This window comes from Carcharhinus amblyrhynchos, chromosome 1 (genome assembly GCF_965287045.1).
Source record: "Carcharhinus amblyrhynchos chromosome 1, sCarAmb.v2.hapA, whole genome shotgun sequence".
NCBI lineage: Eukaryota > Metazoa > Chordata > Chondrichthyes > Carcharhiniformes > Carcharhinidae > Carcharhinus > Carcharhinus amblyrhynchos.
In genome coordinates, this window is record NC_137324.1 from 62,626,168 (window position 1) to 62,647,814 (window position 21,647).

General features: G+C 42.3%; 1 protein-coding gene across 1 annotated transcript; it reads left to right on the forward strand.

Annotated features, from left to right (window-relative positions):
• The first annotated feature begins 2,336 nt into the window (after window positions 1-2,336).
• LOC145341064 (granzyme K-like) lies at window positions 2,337-21,604 on the forward strand. The gene is made up of 5 exons (XM_080185841.1): window positions 2,337-2,397; window positions 10,481-10,643; window positions 13,152-13,293; window positions 20,032-20,301; window positions 21,293-21,604. The coding sequence occupies exons 1-5, from the start codon at window positions 2,337-2,339 to the stop codon at window positions 21,473-21,475; spliced, it is 819 nt and encodes a 272-aa protein (XP_080041967.1). The 3' UTR covers window positions 21,476-21,604.
• The last annotated feature ends 43 nt before the right edge of the window (window positions 21,605-21,647 follow it).

The window sequence follows — 21,647 nt, forward strand, 5'->3', positions numbered from 1 at the left end:
ATCACCAGACCCAGATAAAATGTATCCCAGGCTATTAAGAGAAGCAAAGGGAGAAATAGGGAAGGTGCTGAACATTATTTTTCATGCTATAGTATGATGCCAGAGGACTGCTGGATTGCTCACATTGTACCTTCATCTAACAAAAGAGACAAGGAGAGCCTGACTATTGCAAGCCTAGCACAGTTAACTGAGTAAGTTATGGGAGGGATTTCTGATTATAAATTACCATTTGGAAAGGCCTGGATTACTGAAGGATATTTAGAATGGATTTGTTAAGGGAAGGTTACGTCTGACTAACTTAATTGAATCTTTTGAAGAGATTAACAAGAAAGGGAAGGAGAATTAAAAAAGTATGCTTTGCCCCAGTGAAGAGCGTTTACTTCTCTCTGAACCAGCAGTGGGCCCCTGGGTTCTGAGTGTAGCACATGTACAGGGATCCCAAATTCCACTGATTTGCGGCATTATAGTTTTTTTCCCACCAGTATGACTGAAGCGATACTCATGTAAAGCAAAGGATGTGAAGTGAGGTGCATACTGATTAAACACAACGTTGACAATGAGAGCCAGACACTCCCTCTTCTTCCAATGTGTAAATATCCCTTTTGATTTTACCATTTGAAGTTGATGATAGTTCTACAAATGTAGAAATGATTAAGCAATTTTATAACTCGTTATAAAATATTTGGCATATATTAAATGGATTTAATCTTATCCCTGGGGTCATGGCAAGTGAACAAGCCTGATTTCAATCTTGCACCCTACTAAGGTGAAGGAGGGCTACTCATGCGGCCCAACTAGCAGCCTACATTGCCCATCACTGCTCTGGACTGTTTTGGGAGTTGGGAGTCAGCTAGAGCCAGTGCTGCGTCTCCTCCCTCTAGACACAACCACTTCATAGGGACTAAGGGCTCATTCATAGAAATGGACTTGGACTTATACAAGAGAAAAATCTACCACAAAGATTACACTGTTGCAGAAATCTACTGCAAAACCTTGATTCCAAAAACTCCATTGATATCAGGGAGTTTGAATGAAAACAAATAACTGAGAAATATTTATGTACAAAAACTACAGAAATCACTAAATACAATAGAATGGGAATGGCTACTGATAGGATTCAAATAAACTGTGGTAACATTTAGGAAGATAGCAAAAGAACTGAAATGTCATGTCATAAATTAACCCATAGCAATATGACATACATGAGAATCTATTGTCCTTCTTGATGGAAAGCTGTATATGTTTTTTTCTGGATGAAAGAAAAAGGTGCTTATTTACTGAGTATTTAACAGCTGGATGTTTTCCAACTTTGATGCAACAACTTACTGTCATTGGCTCCTTGATTATGATGGATGATTCTGGTTTCAGTCAATGCCTTGCAGAATCATCCCAGCCAAAAGATGTCTTTTTGCTTTGTATAAGTTTCATTCATTGAAAAAAATGGGCTTATCTGCTTAGCTGTAAAAACCTAAATTCAACCCAACTATTTAAAATTCTTCAAATTAGCATTTAAAATCCATGGACTGTTTCCCCTGTTTTAGACTCCCTGTTTTGGATCAGAAACATCTTTCTTGCATCTATCCTGTCTAGTCCTGTTAGAATTTTCTAGGTTTCTATGGGATCCCTCCTCATTCTTCTGAACTCCAACAGATACAATCCTAACTGACCCAATTTTTTCCCATACATCAGTCTTGCCATCCCAAGGATTGGTCTGGTAAACCTTCTCTGCACTCCCTCTATAGCAAAAACACCCTTCCTCAGATAGGGGACCAGTACTGCGCACTATATTCCAGGTGTGGCCTCACCAAGGCCTGTATAATTGCGGCAAGATATCCCTGCTTCTGTACTCGAATCCTTTCGCTATCAAGGCCAACAAACCATTTGCTCTCTTTAGCACCTGTTGCAGCTGCATTCTTACCTTCAGCAATTGGTTTACAAGGACACCCAGGTCTCATTGCACATTACCCTCTCTTAGTTTATAGCCATACGCATACAGACTGTTTCAGTATCTGACAAGTCGTGAATGGGAACACTAAATATGTCCTAAGTATCATCCGATATTTCATAGAAAATTCAAAATATAGATGATTACTTGTTCAAACATTTTTAAATAATCTCAGTGAAACTCCAGTTTCCTCATTCTTCAATGTCTTAATATTTGTTGCGATACTCTGATCAGCTTTGGATTGTGTCATGTGGTTCGCTGTAAATAGAACTGAATTACAATAGAAAGGTTGCAACCTCTTAGTGATGACATCAAAGATGACAAACCACATCACTTTGACTTTATTATAAATTAATCGAGAACTTCACTTGTAATCACAATAGAAGTGACGATGAAGTGGTTACAATATACTCTGTCTATTTCTTTGATTGTGATTTCCTTTACTCCAACCTGTAAGTAACAAAATATGCAACTTTTGTACTTGGTATATTTATATTAGGATGTATTATAATAATCCTTAAGCGGTAATAAGTATGTATTAAGAATTTTTATCATAATTAGCCAAAACTCTCAATGTCAAATATATTAATATATTAAAACATATTCCTTACTATATTTACATTTATAGATATTGAGAGTTAACACTTCAGGTTCAGATTATATTCACACTGTATGCTTTGACTCCTGATGAACCATCATTTCGACCTGAAATATTAAATCATTTTATCTTCACAGATGCTGCTTGACCTACTGAGTATTTTCAGCAAATTTTGTTCTTATTTCAGATGTCCACATTTGCAGCATTTTACTTCTGTGTTGTTGTTATGGATATTTACTTCCTCGTATTTGATGTCTTTTTAATTATTACTTTTAGAAAAACCAAAAATATTTTCAAACAAGGCAAAGTATCTCAGTATAGAGAGAAGTAAAATGTTGCCAACCTGTCTGATAAGTTGATGTGAGAAACACAGCTCACAGTTAAACAATTTAGTCAAGTCAAGTTCTGAAGGAGCAAGATTTTATTTGACGTTCTTGCAAGACCGGGTGTCTAGCGAAATAGGCACACCTCACATAGATTTGCAGCACATTTTATACCTTTTTTACAAGCATTGTGATGGCTTTGCAATGTGATGTTCTCCCCTAATTGGTGGTCCCTGTCCCATCTATGTGTTGACATTCCCCTATTGGCTCGAGGTGCCCTAAGTTCCTATCACCTCTACTCCCCATCTAACAATGTCTCCTGTTATCACAAGAGTGCATTAGCAAACTCATCCATCTTATCCAATACTGTTACATGTCCAGTTCAGATTGGCAGTAATCAATCCTTTGCCAACTTAATCACTGCTGTCCCGACTATCTCAGTGACCCCTTCCCCCTTCTATGCTTAGTTGTATAAACAACACATCTTGCAGACCATTTGCTTTTTATAACGTGGGCCTCTTACATTCCTGCAGGATGTGGTGTATGCTTCACTGCACATCACATCTCTGATGTTATCTCTACATTACAGGCAGTCTTTTTATTATCCCTAATTATTGCTGTGTTAGCAGCATCGAACCTTATGTCCTATGTTTGTGACTAAACTCACAGTTGTTTCCATAAAGTGGGTTATCAATGTGCCTGACTATATCCAATCTATTTAACTTTAAGCTATTTCTCTATGCTCTACAGATATATGTGTTAACAGCATCTTTACCTATTGCTCACAGTTGATAAATCTATTGATCACATTGAACTGAAATAACTTTGTGTTGTCCACTGTTCAATAGAATCTGAGAGTGATTACGGCACTGAAGGACGATACTTGGCCCAATGTAATCTATCCAGTTCCAGTTCTCACTCTAATCCCAGGTTCTGCAAGTTTATTTACCTCAAATACACACCCAATTTATAGATTTCAGTTCCATGGAGGGGAATTTAACTTCTCTGTTTTTCTGGGTAATGTTTTGAGACTTTATACCTTCTCTTGCACAAAATTGTTTCCAGGATATCTTCCCCACACACAGCCAACAATTCAGTTCAACATGTCCCCTTAAATAGTCTGTTTCCATTTTATCTTTGATTTAATGATCCTCAGCACCTCTTTGAACTTAGTCTTTCCAAATATATGTAAGTATTTAATGTTTTTTTTATGGCCCCCATTTTCAGGTCAAGTAAAATCTAATAACTTTCCCTTGTTTACTTATGATACCTTTTCAAACTGAGCGGTGAGCTTGTGAACAAACTGTGGGAGAGATGAGAGACATCCAGAGTGAGGGTGAAGCTATCGGGAATTTGGAGCTGAGTGGGAATGAGGTGCAGAGGGGAAAAGAGGCACCTTCTGCCTTTTCTCCTTGCTTTCTAACTTAAATCTCAGGAGTGGTTTTGTCCTACTGTTGTAGCCTACGACACAGGGGAAAGAGCTGATAGGTAAGTAGTAGGTAAGATCGTGTAAGCATTTAATAGTTTTATCACTTATAGTTATCACATAGTTTCAGAGGTAGCTTTTGTGGTTTATAGTTTGCAAGAGTTATATTCAGCAGTAACGAGGAGCAGGGAAGATTGGAATTGGATACATTCTGACATCAATCATCTTCCAATAGTTTAATTTAAAGGGGGAATGTCATGACAGGAGAACTCCAAGCCGTGGTCTGCTCCTCATTCTCCATGTGGGAGGCAATGAATATTTCCTGCATTTGACCAGGAAGTGTCTCCAGCTGCAGTTCTTGGCAATCTGTATTTCAGAGCTAAAGTGGCATCTGGGGACATGGTAGAGCATTTGTGAGGTGGAGGTATTGTTGATAGCAAGCACAGAGAGGTGATCACACCTCAGGCTCAGGCTCCATAGACATGAAGGGAATGGGTGTCAATCAAGCAGAGTAAAAGGGCTAGGCTGGAAGTGCAGGAATCTCCTGTGGCTATTCCCCTGCAAGACAGATATACCATTTTAGATACACAGGGAGCTGGGAAGCAAGCTGAAAAGTACAACCTCAAAGGTAGTGACCTCAGGATTACTACCAATGCCACATGCTAGTCAGAGTAGAAACAGCAGAACATGGGATGCATACGTGGCTGAAAGGATGGTATGAGGGAGAGGGCTTCAGATTCCTGAGGCATTGGGACCAGTTCTGGGGTGGTGGGACCTATGTGAACTAGGCGGGTACACCTGGGCAGGACAAGGGCTGATGTCCTTGGCAGGAGGGGGAGGGGGTGGGGGCAGAGTCAGATAAAGACAGAGTAAAAAATAATAGGAACGGGACAAGAAATGTTAAATGGGTTCACTTTATGGTTTTGTACCTGAATACTTGGAGCGTTCAAAACAAAATAGATTAATTAGTTGCGCAGATAGATGTAAAACGAGATGATATAGTTGGTGTTTCAGAGATTTGGCTCCCAGATGACCAAGGAGGGGAATTAAATCTTGAGGGCTATTCAGTGTTTAGTTCAATGCTCATCACTCACCTGATGAAGTGGCAATACTCCAAAAGCTTGTACTACCAAATAAACCTGTTGGACTTTAACCTGGTGTTGTGAGACTTCTTACTGTGTTTAGGAAGGACAAACAAAAAGGAAAAGTTGCATTGTTGATTAAAAAAGATATTGATACAATATTGAAGAAAGATATTAGTACAGATGATGTAGAATCTGTATGGGTCGAGTTAAGAAACACCAAAGCGCAAAAGACATTGGTGGGGGTGGTATATGGTGGTAATGTTGAGAAAAGCATTAGACAGGAAATCAGAGTTGCATGTGTTAACGGAACTTCTGTGATTATGGGTGACTTTAATCTGCAAATAGATTGGATGAGTCAAACTGGTCACAGTACAAAAAAGGAGAAATTCCTGGAATATATGCGGAATGGTTTTTTGGAGTGTATGCAGGATGATTTTTTTGGAGTGTATGCGGGATGGTTTTCTGGAGTGTATACAGGATGGTTTTTTGGAGTGTAGACGGGATGATTTTTTGGAGTGTATGCGGGATGGTTTTTCTGGAGCAATACGTTGAGGAATCGACAAGAGAACAGGTCATGTTGGCCTGAAATTGTGCAATGAGAAAGGATTAGTTGTATCAATATCTTCTTTAATCAACAATGCAACCCCATCATCTTTTCCTTTCTGATGTGTCCTTCCTAAACACCGAATAACCATCATTGTTTAGTTCCCGCCCTTCGTCACCTTGGAGCCATGTCTCTGTAATGCCAACTATATCATAGCCCTTTACAGCTTTCTGCGCAACCAATTCATCTACTTTATTTCGAATGCTCCACGTGTTCAGATACAAAATCTTAAAGTGAACCCTTTTAATGTTTCTTGTCCCATTCCTACTGTTTTTTACTGTGTCCATATCCGACTCTGGCTCTTGATTTCTCTGCCTATCACTTTTCTTATTCTCCCTGCTTTCTTTTCCTTTTGTTCTTGATTCCCCTGTTTTGGATCCTTACATAGGTTCCCATCCTCCCATCCCGTTTAAACCCTCCTCAACCATTCTAACTCGAACACTTCTGCTAAGGACATCAGTTCCAATCCTTCCCAGGTGTAACCCCCTCTAGTTTGTACAGGACCCTAGTTGTGAGAGGACCCTTGGAGATGAGTGACCATAATTTGATAGAATTCTATATCAAGGTGGATAGTGACTGCTGCCTCACAGCGCCAGAGACCCAGGTTTGATTCCTGGCATGGGTCAGTGTGTGGAGTTTGCACATTCTGTCCATGTCTGTGTGGGTTTCCTCCAGGTGCTCCAGTTTCCTCCCACAGTCCGAAGGTGTGTGGGTTAAGTTAAATTGCCCCATAGGGGTAGCTAGGGCAAATGCATGGGGTTATGGGGCTAGGGTCTGGGTGGGATTGTGGTCAGTGCAGACTCGATGGGCCAAATGGCCTCCTTCTGCATTGTAGGATTCTATGATTCCATAATGTAGTTGATTCTGGGACCAGGGTCCTGAATCTCAGTAAAGATAACTATGTTAGTCTGAGACATGAATTAGCTTTGATGGACTGGGAAACATTACTCATTTTGATTCACTTTGATAGGAAAAACTTGAATGCAGATTACAGGGCCAATGGCAGGGTTCTGAGGGATGTGGAGGAACAGAGATCTTGGGGTTCATATCCAGAGATCTCTGAACATTGCCACTCAAGTGGATAGAGCCGTGAAGAAGGCTTATGGTGTGTTAGCGTTTATTAACAAGGGATTTGACTTTAAGAGCCGTGGGGTTATGCTGCTTCTATACCGGACCTTGGCGAGACCACATTTGGAATATCGTGTTCAGTTCTGGTCACCTCACTCTGAGAAGGATGTGGAAGCAATGGAGAGAGTGCAGAGGAGATTTACCAGGATGCTGCCTGGTTTGGAGGGTAGGTCTTACGAGGAAAGATTGAGGGAGCTGGCATTTTTCTCTTTGGAGTGGAGGGGGATGAGAGGCAACTTAACAGAGGTTTATAAAATGATGAGGGGGATAGATAGAGTGGATGTGCAGAGACTATTTCCTCGGGTGGATGTAGCTGTTACTAGGGGCATAACTATAAGGTTCATGGTGGGAGATATAGGAGGAATGTCTGAGGTAGGTTCTTTATTCAGAGAGTGGTTAAGGTGTGGAATCCACTGCCTGCTGCGATAGTGGAGTCGGACACTTTAGGAACTTTCAAGCGGTTATTGGATAGGCATATGGAACACACCAGAATAATAGGGAGTGGGATAGCTTGATCTTGGGTTTGGACATAGCTCGGCACAATATCGAGGGCCGAAGGGCCTGTGTACTGTGCTATTCTGTTCTATGTTCTATTACTGAAAGTGAAGTGTGACCAAGTCCTTGCTGGTGAGTGTCTGTCCACTGTAAACCACAAGGTCGGACTGCTGATTGAGATCCAGGGTTGCCTCCAGGTCTATTTCTCACAGAACATTGCATTTTCCCCCGTTTTAATTTTGACTTTCAATTTGCCATTGGTTGAGATTATCTCTAGTGTACAGAATAATTTTCCTTTGTTGAGTGGTCAGTTCCACATTTTTGCAACACAACATGAATGGTTGCATTGATGCTGCCTTGGTCATTTCATTCAGATGACACTGAAACCCCCTGATCCGAGTTACATGCCTGTCCCTGGGGAAGTGACGGTCAGGGGTACTGCTGGCACTGGGGAGAGGCTGTTGTCGTTTGGATCTGCAGCATTTGGCAAAGTGATTTCACTTACCTCAGTGATTACACGTCTTTCCAAAGCGAGATATTGTGCCCTGTTTAGAAGGTGCTGGGTGCCCCCAGACTGAAAATACTTTAGTGTCCTGTTGAAATGGGCATAGTAAGAAGTCTCAGAATACCAGGTTAAATTCCAACAGGTTTATTTGGTAGCTCAAGCTTGTTGAAATGGTGCTGTTTCCGACTGTAAATCTTTATGTAATGTTGCAGATTGTTCATCAATTGATGCAGAGTGCCCTCTGTACTGCACATACTTCTGTTTCCCTCGTAAAGCATGCTGTTTCACGCCTGAATTGTCTGTTCAATCTCATGGACCGCTCATTTAAAATGCACATTTCTAAAACAGACTGTGAAGTCAGGTCCATCCGTTTCAGGAGCTGTTTTCTGAGTATATCGCTTTCGATGGCCTCTACCAACCAATCGCTAATGAATTTGTCAGTAAACGCTTCAGATGCACGTCATGCAAAGATCTTTAGTGCGATCACTTAGGACTGGATTGATCCAGCAGTCTGGCCTCCTTGTGACTCTGGAGGTCTGGCCCTCCCATGGTCCCAGCAGCTTGACCTCCCCATGACCCTGGCGGCCTGTCCTCCCTATGACCCCGGCAGTCTGTCCACCCTGCGACCCTAACAGTGTGTCCTCCCTGTGGCTCTGAACAATCAGCTATATTGCAACCTTTCCCTCGCTCCCCCCTCCCCCTTGCCTACCTGCCTGAAAACTTTTCTCCTCAGCAAACATGCTGCCGTTTGCAAGACTGTTTCTGTCCCACATTTGCTGCTGATAACATAAGAACATAACATAAGAAATAGGAGCAGGATTAGGCCATCTAGCCCCTCGAGCCTGCCCCACCATTCAATAAGATCATGGATGATCTGAAGTGGATCAGTTCCACTTTCCCACTTGCTCCCCATAACCCTTAATCCCCTTGTCTATTAGAAATCTATCTACCCGTGACTTAAATATATTCAACGAGGTAGCCTCCACCACTTCAATGGGCAGAGAATTCCAGAGATTCATCACCCTTTGAGTGAAGAAGTTCCTCCTCAACTCTGATCTAAACTGTCCCCCTCTTATTTTGAGGCTGTGCCCTTAAGTTCTGGTTTCCTTTCTAACTGGAAAGAATCTCTCTACCTCTACTCTATCTAGCGCCTTCATTATCTTATATGTCTCTATAAGATCCTCCCCTCAGCCTTCTAAACTCCAACAAGTACAGGCCCAGTCAATTTAATCTCTCCTCATAAGCTAACCCCCTCATCCCTGGTATCAGCCTGGTGAACCTTCTCTGTACTCCCTCCAAGGCCAATATATCCTTACACAAATAAGGCGATCAAAACTGCACACAGTACTCCAGTTGTGGCCTCACCAGTGCCCTGTACAATTGCAGCAAGACCTCCCTGCTTTTATATTCTAACCCCCTCGCTATAAAGGCCAAAATTCCATTCGCCTTCTTGATCACCTGCTGCACCTGCAGACTGGGTTTTTGCAATTCGTTCACAAGGACTTCCAGGTCCCTCTGTACAGTAGCATGCTGCAACTTTTCACCATTTAAATAATATTCCATCCTACTATTATTTCTTCCAAAGTGGATAATCTCACATTTGCTAATGTTATACTCCATCTGCCAGGTCCTCACCCACTCACTCAGCCTATCCAAATCTCTCTGCAGACTTTCCACATCCTCCACGCAATTCACTTTTCCACTCATCTTCGCGTCATCAGCAAATTTTGTTACCCTACACTCAGCCCCCTCCTCCAGCTCGTCTATGTATATGGTAAACAGTTGAGGCCCCAGCACCGATCCCTGCGGCACTCCACTCGTCACCAACTGCCAACCAGAAAAGCAGCCATTTATTCCAACTCTCTGCTTCCCGTTAGATAGCCAATCCTCAATCCACGTTAACACTTTACCTCCAACTCCGTGTACCCTAACCTTCTGCCACAACCGTTTGTAAGACACCTTATCGAACACCTTCTGGAAATCTAAAAACATCACATCCACTGGTTCCCCTCTGCCTACCGCACTAGTCACATCTTCATAAAAATCCAGTAAGTTCATCAAACACGACTTTCCCTTCATGAATCCGTGCTGCGTCTGCTTGATCGAACCGTTCTTTTCTAGGTGTCCTACTATTTCATCTTTAATGATGGATTCTAGCACTTTCCCAACAACGGACATTAGGCTACCCGGCCTGTAGTTACCTGCCTTTTGTCTGCTACCTTTTTTACCTCAAGTAAAAGTGGGCTCACAAGTTCCTCCTGAATAGTAGTGAGGTGAGGTCCTCACCACAGAGTACCCAGTCTGTGACCTGTTCTTGTGGCTTTAGTATTTTAACCAATCAAATAGCCTTTCAATATCTTTTTTAATACAGATCATGGGATGGAAATTATCGGAGGCCATGAAGTTAAACCCCATTCAAAACCTTATATGGCATCAATCCAAATATATGACATGACAATTGGCCACTATGTACATAATTGTGGAGGAGCTTTGATTGAACGTAGATGGGTACTGACTGCAGCGCACTGCAAATCGTAAGTTAAAGTGTGAATGTGTATATATGAAATATTACTGATTATGAATTCAAGTACAAAAACAGTATAACTCCCAAATCTAACTCATCTCAAATAATTACTTTCAAACACTACAGCCGTACCATTACTGGTACACAGGTACCTTTGATTTGATAAAAAGATCCAATTATTCACTTCCACCAATGGCTTTGTTGTAAGATGGCAAAATATTATTTGGTTCCCTAATGGTGAGAATGATTATATTTGATCAGACAACTATCTGCTATCCACATAAACCCAAGGTTGTGCCATCAAGAATATTTCTGTCTCCCAATGCTTGTCCAGCTGGAAGTGAACTGTCTGTTCAAGTGGCACAGTGATTAGTACTGCTGCCTCACAGAGCCAGGGACCCAGGATTGACTTTCAGCTTGGGTCACTGAATGTTTGCACATTCTCCCCGTGTCAGCATGGGTTGCCTCCGGGTGCTCCGGTTTCATCCCACAGTCCAAAGATGTGGAGGTTAAGTGTATTGGCCGTGCTAAATTCTCCCTCAATGTATCCGCACAGGTGCTGGACTGTAGTGACTAGGGGATTTTCACAGTAACTTCATTACAGTGTGAATGTAAGCCTACTTGTAAATAAACTTTATTAGGCCATTCACTTGCAGGATTATATGGATCCAAGTGGCAAGAATCCCTGTCCCTAATAATAGTCCTACCCCATAGATTCAATTAGTGAGTTCACCTACGTTCTCATTGTTAAAAACATGATTATATTAGAGACATCCCGAGCAACATTCAGGATAAATAAAATGACCACAGACTATTATTATATTACTTGTGTGAGTAATGGCCTGATGACACCAACATCAATTCCTCATATCAATCTAAAGTGCATTATAAGTATTCTATGAGGTTGTTTTGCTGAATACAGTCTATTCTTGAGGCCTTACTAACCAGGATAGAATTCTGTAAAAAGGGTACAGCCTCTGTAACCCTTCACTAGACACCTGGAGAGCCAGAAATTAACTTAGGACCTGAATATTTTAGTAAGGGACACTGCAGGGTAGGATGTAGACTCAAGCTGGGAGTTTCTGTGACCCATCAGTGTGAACATGATAGACAGTGGGACACCTGGCTATCCACATCATGGAATGTGTGTCCCATCTGAGGGTCCAGGTCCCAGAACAAACAGGATATTTATCCCAATCATTTAAGTGAAGCCCCTTTAGAAAGGAACTTCGGGTGCTGGTGCCTTCAGTCAGAGGGAGGGGTTCCTAAATAAGTTAAATTTATTTATTAGGCACAAGTAAGGCTTACATGATCACTGCAATGAAGTTACGGTGAAATTCCCCTAGTCGCCACATTCTGGTATCTGTTCAGGTCGATACAACTAACCAGCATGTCTTACAGACTGTGGGAGGAAACCGTAGCACTCAGAGGAAACCCATGCAAATACGGGGAGAATGTGCAAACTACACACAGACAGTGACCCAAGCCGGGAATCGAAACTGGGTCCCTGGCGCTGTGAGGCAGCAGTGCTAACCACTGTGCCACCATGCTGCCCCTAGCTCCTCCCATTGTGGGCATTCTTCTACACTACATATCCTCTGGCACACTGGTGGTATCTAAATATGACCCTAGTGATGTGGGAGAGCACCAGTGGTACACAAACTCATCAATGATCAACTGAGCTTGCAAACATTACCTAGTCATTGGCTAAGATGTGCTTTCCCAATAGAATTCCCTTAGGCTTTCTGGGGTGAATTATTTCACCAATATTTTATTTCCATCCTTTTGTTAAAATCCACACCTCAATCTGTCTGCACTTCTCCAGATTAAAAACTAATTCACTGCACTAGAGATCAAAAGAAAAGTTGTGATTACTGGAAATCTGAGGTAAGACTCTAGAAATGATGCACAATGGATCTGTCAGCATCTGAAAAAGAATTTGAATAAAATGCCAACTTTATGGATACTAAGTTGCTATTTAACTCCAGCAATCTGTGTTTTTATTTATCTAATAATCTGCCTTACTGTGTGTTGGCAAAAATCTTTTACATAGATGAAGGAGATGCGTAATGGAAGATATGGAACAGAGTGGGATGACATTGGGTGAAATTCCTGCTCCCGCCATTGGCATGGTACGTTCCTCAGCAATGTGGCTGGCAAACAAGGCAAAACGCCATTGACATTGATGAGACTGGAAGATCCTGCCACTGACCAATGGCGAGCAAAACAAGCTGTGTGGGGGAGCAGAAAATCCCACCCACAGAGGATAGAAGTAACTTCATTTCAACTAATGCCATTTGAACAAGTTGAGCTAAGTGGTCAATTCCTGAATTGGGTCAATTCAGTGTTTGATCAGTGGATGAAAGAAATGTTAAATAGTAAATATTGATTAATTTTGTTCAGCTTGATATTCTTACACTGTTTGAAATGATACTCATTCTTTTTTCATGAATTCATGGAAATCGCTTCTTTTTAATGAAAGCAAGTAATAATTGTCTCTGTTTCTGATGAAATACAGTTCTGAATTGACTCGAGTGGTTCTTGGAGCTCATTCTCTCAAATGGAATGAAAAAAGTCAACAAAAACTTGCAGTTAAGAAGCAACATTCCCATTCACAGTACAACGAAAATAAGCATGCAAATGACATCATGCTAGTCGAAGTATGAATTCTATTTCTTCTATTCAGATTTCCTTTTGATGCTTACAATTATTTCATTCAGAAAGACATCAGTGTTTAATTTCACAGGAAAGTTACAGCTTTACTTCTTTAAGTCAAGTTTATAGAAAACGTTTAGTGACATTCGCCAGTCATTTTGTTCATTGAAGAACTGACAAAGATGAGGGCTAAATTTTCCCATCCCACCTGCCACGGGAACTGTAGTGGGTGGGACAAGGACTGTGCAAAGGTCTGTTTACCTCGGGTGGGTTTGTCTGGTTTTGGGACATGCGTGGCCAGAAAATCGCTGAGACTCAAATATGCAGAAGATCACAGTGCTTTCATGTGTATTCTGTTCCAGTATAATGAGCATCAACAAGTTGCTTGGCCCTGTGTCTTCATCCTGAATCCACACTGGGGGCTTCTCAGCAAGTTATTAGATAACGATCAGAGGCCATGTTCATTTACCGATCTTTGTGCCTCAGGTTAGGACACCAACCCTGCTTCAATGGGGCATCAAACAGATCGTGCAACAGGTATAATGTGTCAGCTTGGTTTGTTTAGCAATTTCACATTGTTTTTCCCCTTAGGGACAGTGGGCAAATGTTGATTGGATTAGCAAGCTAATTACTAACCTGTTAAACCATATCATGATCACTTCCATGTCCAACATGTCCAGGAGTGAGAATTGATCCCAAAGTTTCTCATAGAATCATAGAATTCTATAGTGCCATTCAGCCTATTAAGTCTGCACCAACCACAATCCCACCCAGGCTATATCCCCACAACCTCATGCATTTACCCTAACTAGTGCCCCTGATACTCAGGCACAATTTTTTAGCATGGCCAATCCACCTAACGCACACATCTTTGGAGTGTGAGACAAAACCGGAGCACCCAGAGAGAACCCATGCAGACACAGGGAGATTATGCAAACTCCACACAGACAGTGACCCAAGCCTGGAATCGAACCCAGGTCTCCGGTGCTGTGCAACAACAGTGCTAACAACTATGCCACCGTGCCACCCCTGACACTTCTGACTCAGAGTCAGGCGCTCCAAATACTTAGTTACATGACTTCCTTGTCAAACGGGTCAGGTTCTATGCGTGAGGAAGCGGCATGCTATAGACAGAGCACAGTGATTCCACAACCAAAAATCAGATCAAAACTCTGCAGTCTTCCCACATTCTTTCATGTATGGTGGTGGACAATTAAGCATCTAACCAGGGGATGAGTCTCCACAAACACTGCCAAGCTCAAAGATGGTGGAATTCAGCATGCCTGTGCAAAAACAAAACTGACACTTTTGTAACCATCTTTGGTTAAAAATACTAAATGGATGATCCACCTTGAACTCCTGTTGAGGTCCCCACTATATATTTTCAGCCTATCCAATTCACTCCATGTGATATCAGGAAATCGCTGAGCACACTGGACCCAGCAAGAGCTGAACACTTGCTCTCCAGAGTTAGTTGTTCCCCTGTTCAAGTACAGGTACAACACTAACAATCTGGAAGGTTACAGAGGAATAAAAAGGTTAAATTTAATCCAGCATATTAACATTCCATTAGCCTACTTTCAATCAATAGTAAAGTGATGGATGATTTTATTCACAGTGTTATCAACCATGCGTCGAAAACAATAACCTGTTCACCAATCTTCATTTATGTTCTGACAGACCACATGGCTCCAGCCCTTATTTCAGCCTCCGTTCAAATCTTAAAAAAAAATTGAATGCCAGGGATGAAGTTAAAAGGACAACTTTTGACATCAAGCCTGCATTTCACCAAATGAAAGAGACGGAGTTGAAGTCAACGGGAATCAGGGAAATTTCTCCATGGGTTAGGATCATGGCTAGCACACAAGAAGATGGTTGAGGTTGTAGAGACCAATCATCCCTATAGCAGGATATAACTGTGGATGTCCTCAGGACAGGGGTCCTGGACACAACCAGCTTCAGCAGCTTTTCAAATTTATTCTATCATGGGGTGAGGTCATCACTGTCAGGCCAGAATTTGTTGCCCATGAGAAGTGGGTGACCAGCACCTTTTTGAACCACAGTAGGTAAACTCTGTGCTGTTAGGAAGGGGGTTCCAAGCTTTATACCCAAAGACAGTGAAGGAACTGCAATATAAGTCAGGATGGTGCGTGGATTCTTAGTCGCATTATAGAAGTATTTAAAAGTATGGTGCTTTTTGTCGCATTTCAATGCAAAAGATCAAAAGAAATTGGCAGCATGGTGGCACAGTGATCAGTACAGCTGCCTCACAGCACCAGGGACCTAGGTTCAATTCAGCCTTGGGTGACTATCTGTGTGGAGTTTGTATGTTCTCTCTGTGTGTGCGTGGGCTTCCTCCGGGTGCTCCAGTTTCCTCCTACAGTCCAAAGATGTGCAGGTTAGGTGGATCGGCCGTGCTAAATTGCCCCAGCGTGTCAGGGGGACTAGCAGAGTACAATGGAAGGGTTTCCGGGATAGGGTCTTTGCGGGATTGGTGGCGGTGCAGATTCGATTGGCTGTGTAGCCTCTTTCTGCACTGTAGAGATTCTGATTGTATGTTATCTCAATTATTGCAGTTTTACGCACAGACACGAGTTGCCTTGATCATTCAGGGTGAATCAGCAAATTCTCCACTCACCCTCATGCAAAACATTCAAGTATCTGAGCTTCTCCCATTTATACCAGATTTGTTTACTCATTATAGTTCTCATGTTTCTAAGCCTTCAGTTTGCATTTCTCCTTAACCACCCCAACATTTTTATGTTGTCAAAATATAAAATACCAAGGCTGAGATTCTCCCAAAAAAATTCTAAGTCTCCAATTTGCAGGAAAATGGGAATAAATCCTCTTGGTCTTTTTAGTGTAATTTCCAGAATGAATCTCCGACACTCTGTGCATCACAGAGTACATCACAGAGTGTATGAGTGGGATTCACCGTTGAAATTCGTGGATAGGGCCTATTCCCACCCGAAAGGCAACAGCATAGCGTTGAGTGAGCCGTTGCGAATGTGCTGATCTGTCAGCACCGAGAGGCGCGCATGTGCAGTGGCCCCACATTCCTGGCCACCAATTCGCTGGCCAGCCCGATCACTGGCCAATCACAAAACCCCCCTCGGCCTATCAATCTCCCTATCACCCGATTGCTGGCCTCACGGAACTCCCTGGGCCGGTCCCAATGTTCCACCACCCAGTCAGCCCTGATCTCCTTTACCCCCTCCTCCCCAACCAGCTCCAATTTCCTGATTAGCCCCTAACAGTCCCAACACCACCCCCCCCACTCCAGCAGCTCTGACTCCGGCCCCATTTCCCTCTGACACTCCCAACATCCCCCTGAAGCCAACTGTCCCAACCACCTCCCCAACAATTATGCAATCCTAACCCCACAGCAACCCTGGCCCCGCTCTCCCCCCCCCCCCCCCCCCCCGCCCCACACAACCCGGTTGGCCAGCTCCGTTCATCTCTTCCCTTCTTCTGCCTTTGATCCTGATTGCAGTGGGACCCTCCACCCACAACAATCACCCTCCAATGGCCCCACCCTATGTCCTTGCCCTTTGCCCTGTGGGCAGGTCAAAGGTGCCCATGGGCAGTGCCAGCTTTCCTCTTGTGCAGTACCAGGGTACCAGGCTGGCACTACCAGGCTGGCACGGCCTCCTTATCCACAACCTCCTGAAGGAGGCTTGAATGGCCTCTGTTCTCTCCAGTGGGATTAGCCGCCTGTTCCCCATTAGTGAGGAGCAGTTGTAAATCGGGCTGGCGAACTGCTCCTGGTGAGGGGGTTGTGGTGGTGGGGGTGGGGGGGGGGGGGGGGGTGGTTGGAGGCAGGAGGGCAGATGCTAACAGGCTTAAAGACTTCATTCCTGGGCCCACAGATGAAATGGAAATGAAGATTCCTATAAGCTAATCAGCTCAGTGCCAATTGCTGGTACACAGCTGATTGCTCTGTAAATCTTCAGCTGGGAGACACGTAGAGGCCCAGGCACCCAATGGGAAGCCCACAGAAGCTGATATCTTCCAGCTTGCTGTGCTCGAGCAACAAAGTGGGCTGGGAGAATCACTCCCAAATGTGAAAAGAATCAATGAGTAAATTTTCAGATATTTTACCTGCCTAATGGGAATAAATGATAGTTGAATTGCTTCAAGTTTTACTTTTCATCCATTCGAAGGTAGTCGCAGAGGAACATAGCATAGGTTCCATGGCACCCTTGGTGCTCCACCATATATATTGAGTTCTGCTGTTTTTATAAAGAGGCATAATTAATGAAATTAGTAGGAATTTTTCTCATAAGTACTAGTCGGCATGATAGGTTTAAATACGATATGTCATCTGAGGAAATTCCGTGGCACTGTGGACAAATAACCATATTTATCTATTCCATCCCCATATCCCTTCATTCCTTTTCCTTTATTTAACTATTCACCCTAATATTGAAGGTCAGAATTGTTTCTACATGAACAACTAAGCCTGGAATTGAGATACAAAGCCTCACAACAGTCAAAACAAGGATTGTTGAACTTCCCCATCATCTTTTGTATTAAAATATTTTCATTGATCAAGTCGTTCATTGCAATTGTATTTCTGCATCTCAAACAGTAACTCTGTGACCATTATTATGACTATAGCTCTGGATGGTTGTATAATGTATGTTTCTCCAGGGTAGCCTCATGCAAAGTGCTGCTGGGTTGCACAGTAGCACAGTTGTCAGCACTGCTGCTTCACAGCTCTAGGGACCTGGGTTCGATTCCAGCTTGGGTCCCTGTCTTGTGGAGTTTGCACATTCTCCTCATGTCTGTATGGGTTTCCTCCAGGCGCTACGGTTTCCTCAAGCAGTCCAAAGATGTGCAGGTTAGGTTGATTGGCCATGCTAAATTGACCATACCTGGATAGGTTAGAGGGTTAGTGGGTAAAATATGTATGGATATGGGGGTAGGGCCTGGGCGGGATTGTGGTTGGTGCAGACTTGATGGACCGAATGGCCTCTTTCTGCACTGTAGGGTTTCTATGATTTCAAAATCTCAAAAACCTTCCCATTGGGTGGAATTCAATTCTACATGTAATTCTCTAATTGAAATCTTATTAAGGTTTTAGTTTGGCTCATTATTGACTCTTAGCTTTTAATTTTATACCTCTTAGGATAAAGTCTAGAATTCCAGCTTTTTAAATCCATTTTATCAACTTGGGCTAATAATCTGTCAACTAAATCTTCCAGCTCATCTACAGAATTATGACTACTTCCACTCAAAATATAATTCCTACCTTTTTTAAAAACAAAATTTACACTTAACATAGAATCTATTGAACAGTTTTCCCCAATTCCTAACTCTTTGATTTTCTAAAACTAATTATAATATAATATTTGTGTATTATTATATTGTAATATAATTAATACTTTTTATATATATAATATATATATTAGTGATTTGGATGAGGGAACAAAATGTAGCATCTCAAAATTTGCAAATGATATCAAGTAGAGTAGGAGGATAAACTGTGACGAGGATGCAGAGATCCTTCAGAACGATCTGGACAAGTTGGGTGAGTGGGCAAATCAATGGCTAAATGTGAGATTATTCACTTTGGAAGCCAAAACAAGAAGGCAGATTACTACCTGAATGGCTATAAATTGCGAGAGTGGAGTGTGCAGCGGGACCTGGGATAAGACTTACCTGGATAGCCACATGAACAGACTGGGAATGGACGGATACAAATGAATGGTCTAGTTGGGCCAATGAGTGGTGCAGGCCTGGAGGGCCGAAGACCCTGTTTCCTGTGCTGTATCGTTCTTTGTTCTTTGGGTGTCCTTGTTCACTAGCCACTGAAGGTAAGCATGCAGGTGCAGCAGGTGGTAAAGAAGGCAAATGGCATGTTGACCTTCATTGCAAGGTGTATCAAGTATAGGAGCAGAAATGTGTTGTTGCAACTATACAGGGCCTTGGTAAGGCCACATCTATGAGTATTGTTTACAGTTCTGGTCTCCCTTTCTGAGGAGGATTGTTCGTGCTCTCAAAGGAGAGTAGTGAACATTTATCAAGCTGATTCCGGGGATGGTGGGACTGATGTTTGAGGAGATATTAACTAGGTTAGGATTGTTTTCGCTGGAGTTCAGACAAATGACGGGAGGATCTCATAGAGATTTAGAAAATTCTAAGCGGTCTGGGCAGGATAGATGCAGGGAAAATGTTCCCGATGGTGGGGGAGTCCAGAACCAGAAGTCACAGCCTGAGAGTTCACGGTGGACAGTCAATGGGGGACATTTTCTTCCATATGGATATCCACATATTGACGCACATATGGCTATCCATATGAAATAGATCACACACATAGATCAGGAAAATGCCAAATTCACGTTAATTACTGCCAGCTTGATCAGCAATTCTTCCCTACAAATGGTTTCAATCACCCTTGGATTGCAAACTGAAAACTAACCAACTGGGAATCCTGCTTCAGATTGTCTAGTGATTGCTGCTGTGTGGATGATGGATGTGAATTGGGTTGGGCTGAGTTGTGAACCTCCAGATAACAACAATCAGCATCACAGTCCATAAATGATAAACAACATCTGGAGAGACAGAGTAGAGATTAGTCAGTGCCCATGGAATCATTGCCTGATCCAAGAGGGGAAATGTTTCTGAGATAAGTTTCTCACAAGGAGAAGATTACTGATATATTTTGGAATAAATCAATACGATGAGATCTTCTTCACATTTTGAAGAGCAAAAATATTAATTTTTTTATTGTACCACAGCTGTCCAGTGAAGCAAAGATCAACAAATATGTGAACCTGCTCAAACTACCTGCTGATAAGGGTGCAGATGTGGAACCCGGAACTCGCTGTACAGTGGCAGGATGGGGGGCAACTAAACCAAATTCAAATTTTGCATCTGACCTGCTTCAAGAAGTGGATCTAACTGTGGTAGATCGCAAAATATGCAACTATATTTACAGGGGTAATCTTAACATTACAGAGGACATGATCTGTGCTGGTGACGGACAAGGCAAGGAAAGCGCGTACAAAGTAAGTGTACTGTGTTAGCTGGTATTGGTTAAAGTTACAATGAAACTTCTGTAATTACTTTAAAAATCCAGCTGGCTCACTGATGTCCCTTAGTGAGGGAAACCTGCTGGCTTCACCTGGCCCAGCCTATAACTGACTCCAAACTCACATCATCAAAGTTGACCCTCTGAAATGGCTTAAATGTCATTCGTAGAATTATAAAATCCCTATAGTGGAGAAAGAAGGTATAAAGCCCATCGAGTCTGCACCACTCTCTGAAAAAGCATCCCACCCAAACCCTCCCCTCCAGCCTATCTCCATAATCCCACACATCTCCATGGCCAATCCACCTAACCTACACATCTTTGGGCACTAAGGGGCAATTTACCATGGCTAATCCACCTAACCTGCACATCTTTGGACTGTGGGAGGAAACCTGAGCACCCAGAGGAAACCCACACCGACACAGAGAGAACATGCAACCTCCATTCAGTTGGATCAACAAAAATGCTTCACTAAATTTTCTGGAACTTTATATTTATGCATTGTATCAAGTTGATTTCATCAACTATATTACTGGGCCAACAAATCATAGATAATGGAGAGAAAAAGATGAGCTTTAGGATAGTATATGTGATGTAGGAAGCCCTCCCACCAAACTTGTTATTAAGTAAAAACATTTCCCTGTGTCTATGGTGTAAAGATTGTTGATGTTTAGTGACATTACATAACGACCAATTGGGCTGTTGGGTGATAAGGGCTGAATTTAGCAGCAAATTTGAGAATTGGTTAAAGACTAGATGATATATTTGATAGAGGATTACAAGAGCTATCATAGGATCTAATATTTCCTGGAGTAACCGGATTGATGCAATGTTATTTTTTTCAACATTCTTGTAACCCTTAACATGTACATAAATACTGAGCACAGCTCAACAGGACATGAATATATTGCAATCTAAACTGATTCAAATTTAGCTGATTCCATTTAGTTATTATATTTTTCTTCCAGGGCGATTCAGGTGGCCCTTTTATTTGCAAAGGTGTGTACAAAGCGATTGTGACAGCTGGACCTGACATTCCGAATGCCAATCAGCCTGGGATTTACACTCTCCTATCAAAGAAATACCTGGCCTGGATTGCGAAAGTAATTGGCGTGCAAACTTACAATATGACTGCTGAAGAATTATACTGAATCTTGAGAGCCTTTCTGTCACTCTGTTTAACTTCATAACTGGTTGAATTGCTTTGCTCAGAGGAGGACAAGAATGCTTTTGCCCAAAAGCTTTAGTACACTGTACAACTTTCTGCTATAAAATCAAATAAAAAAAAAACATGAAATTTTCAATGAGCAAAATTCATTAACT

Coding starts and splice junctions, on each gene's coding strand:
- LOC145341064 (XM_080185841.1), top strand. CDS start 2,337: ATGAAGTGGTTACAATATACTCTGTCTATTTCTTTGATTGTGATTTCC. Junction 10,644..13,151: donor ACTGCAGCGCACTGCAAATC/GTAAGTTAAAGT, acceptor GATGAAATACAG/TTCTGAATTGACTCGAGTGG. Junction 20,302..21,292: donor GCAAGGAAAGCGCGTACAAA/GTAAGTGTACTG, acceptor TTTTTCTTCCAG/GGCGATTCAGGTGGCCCTTT.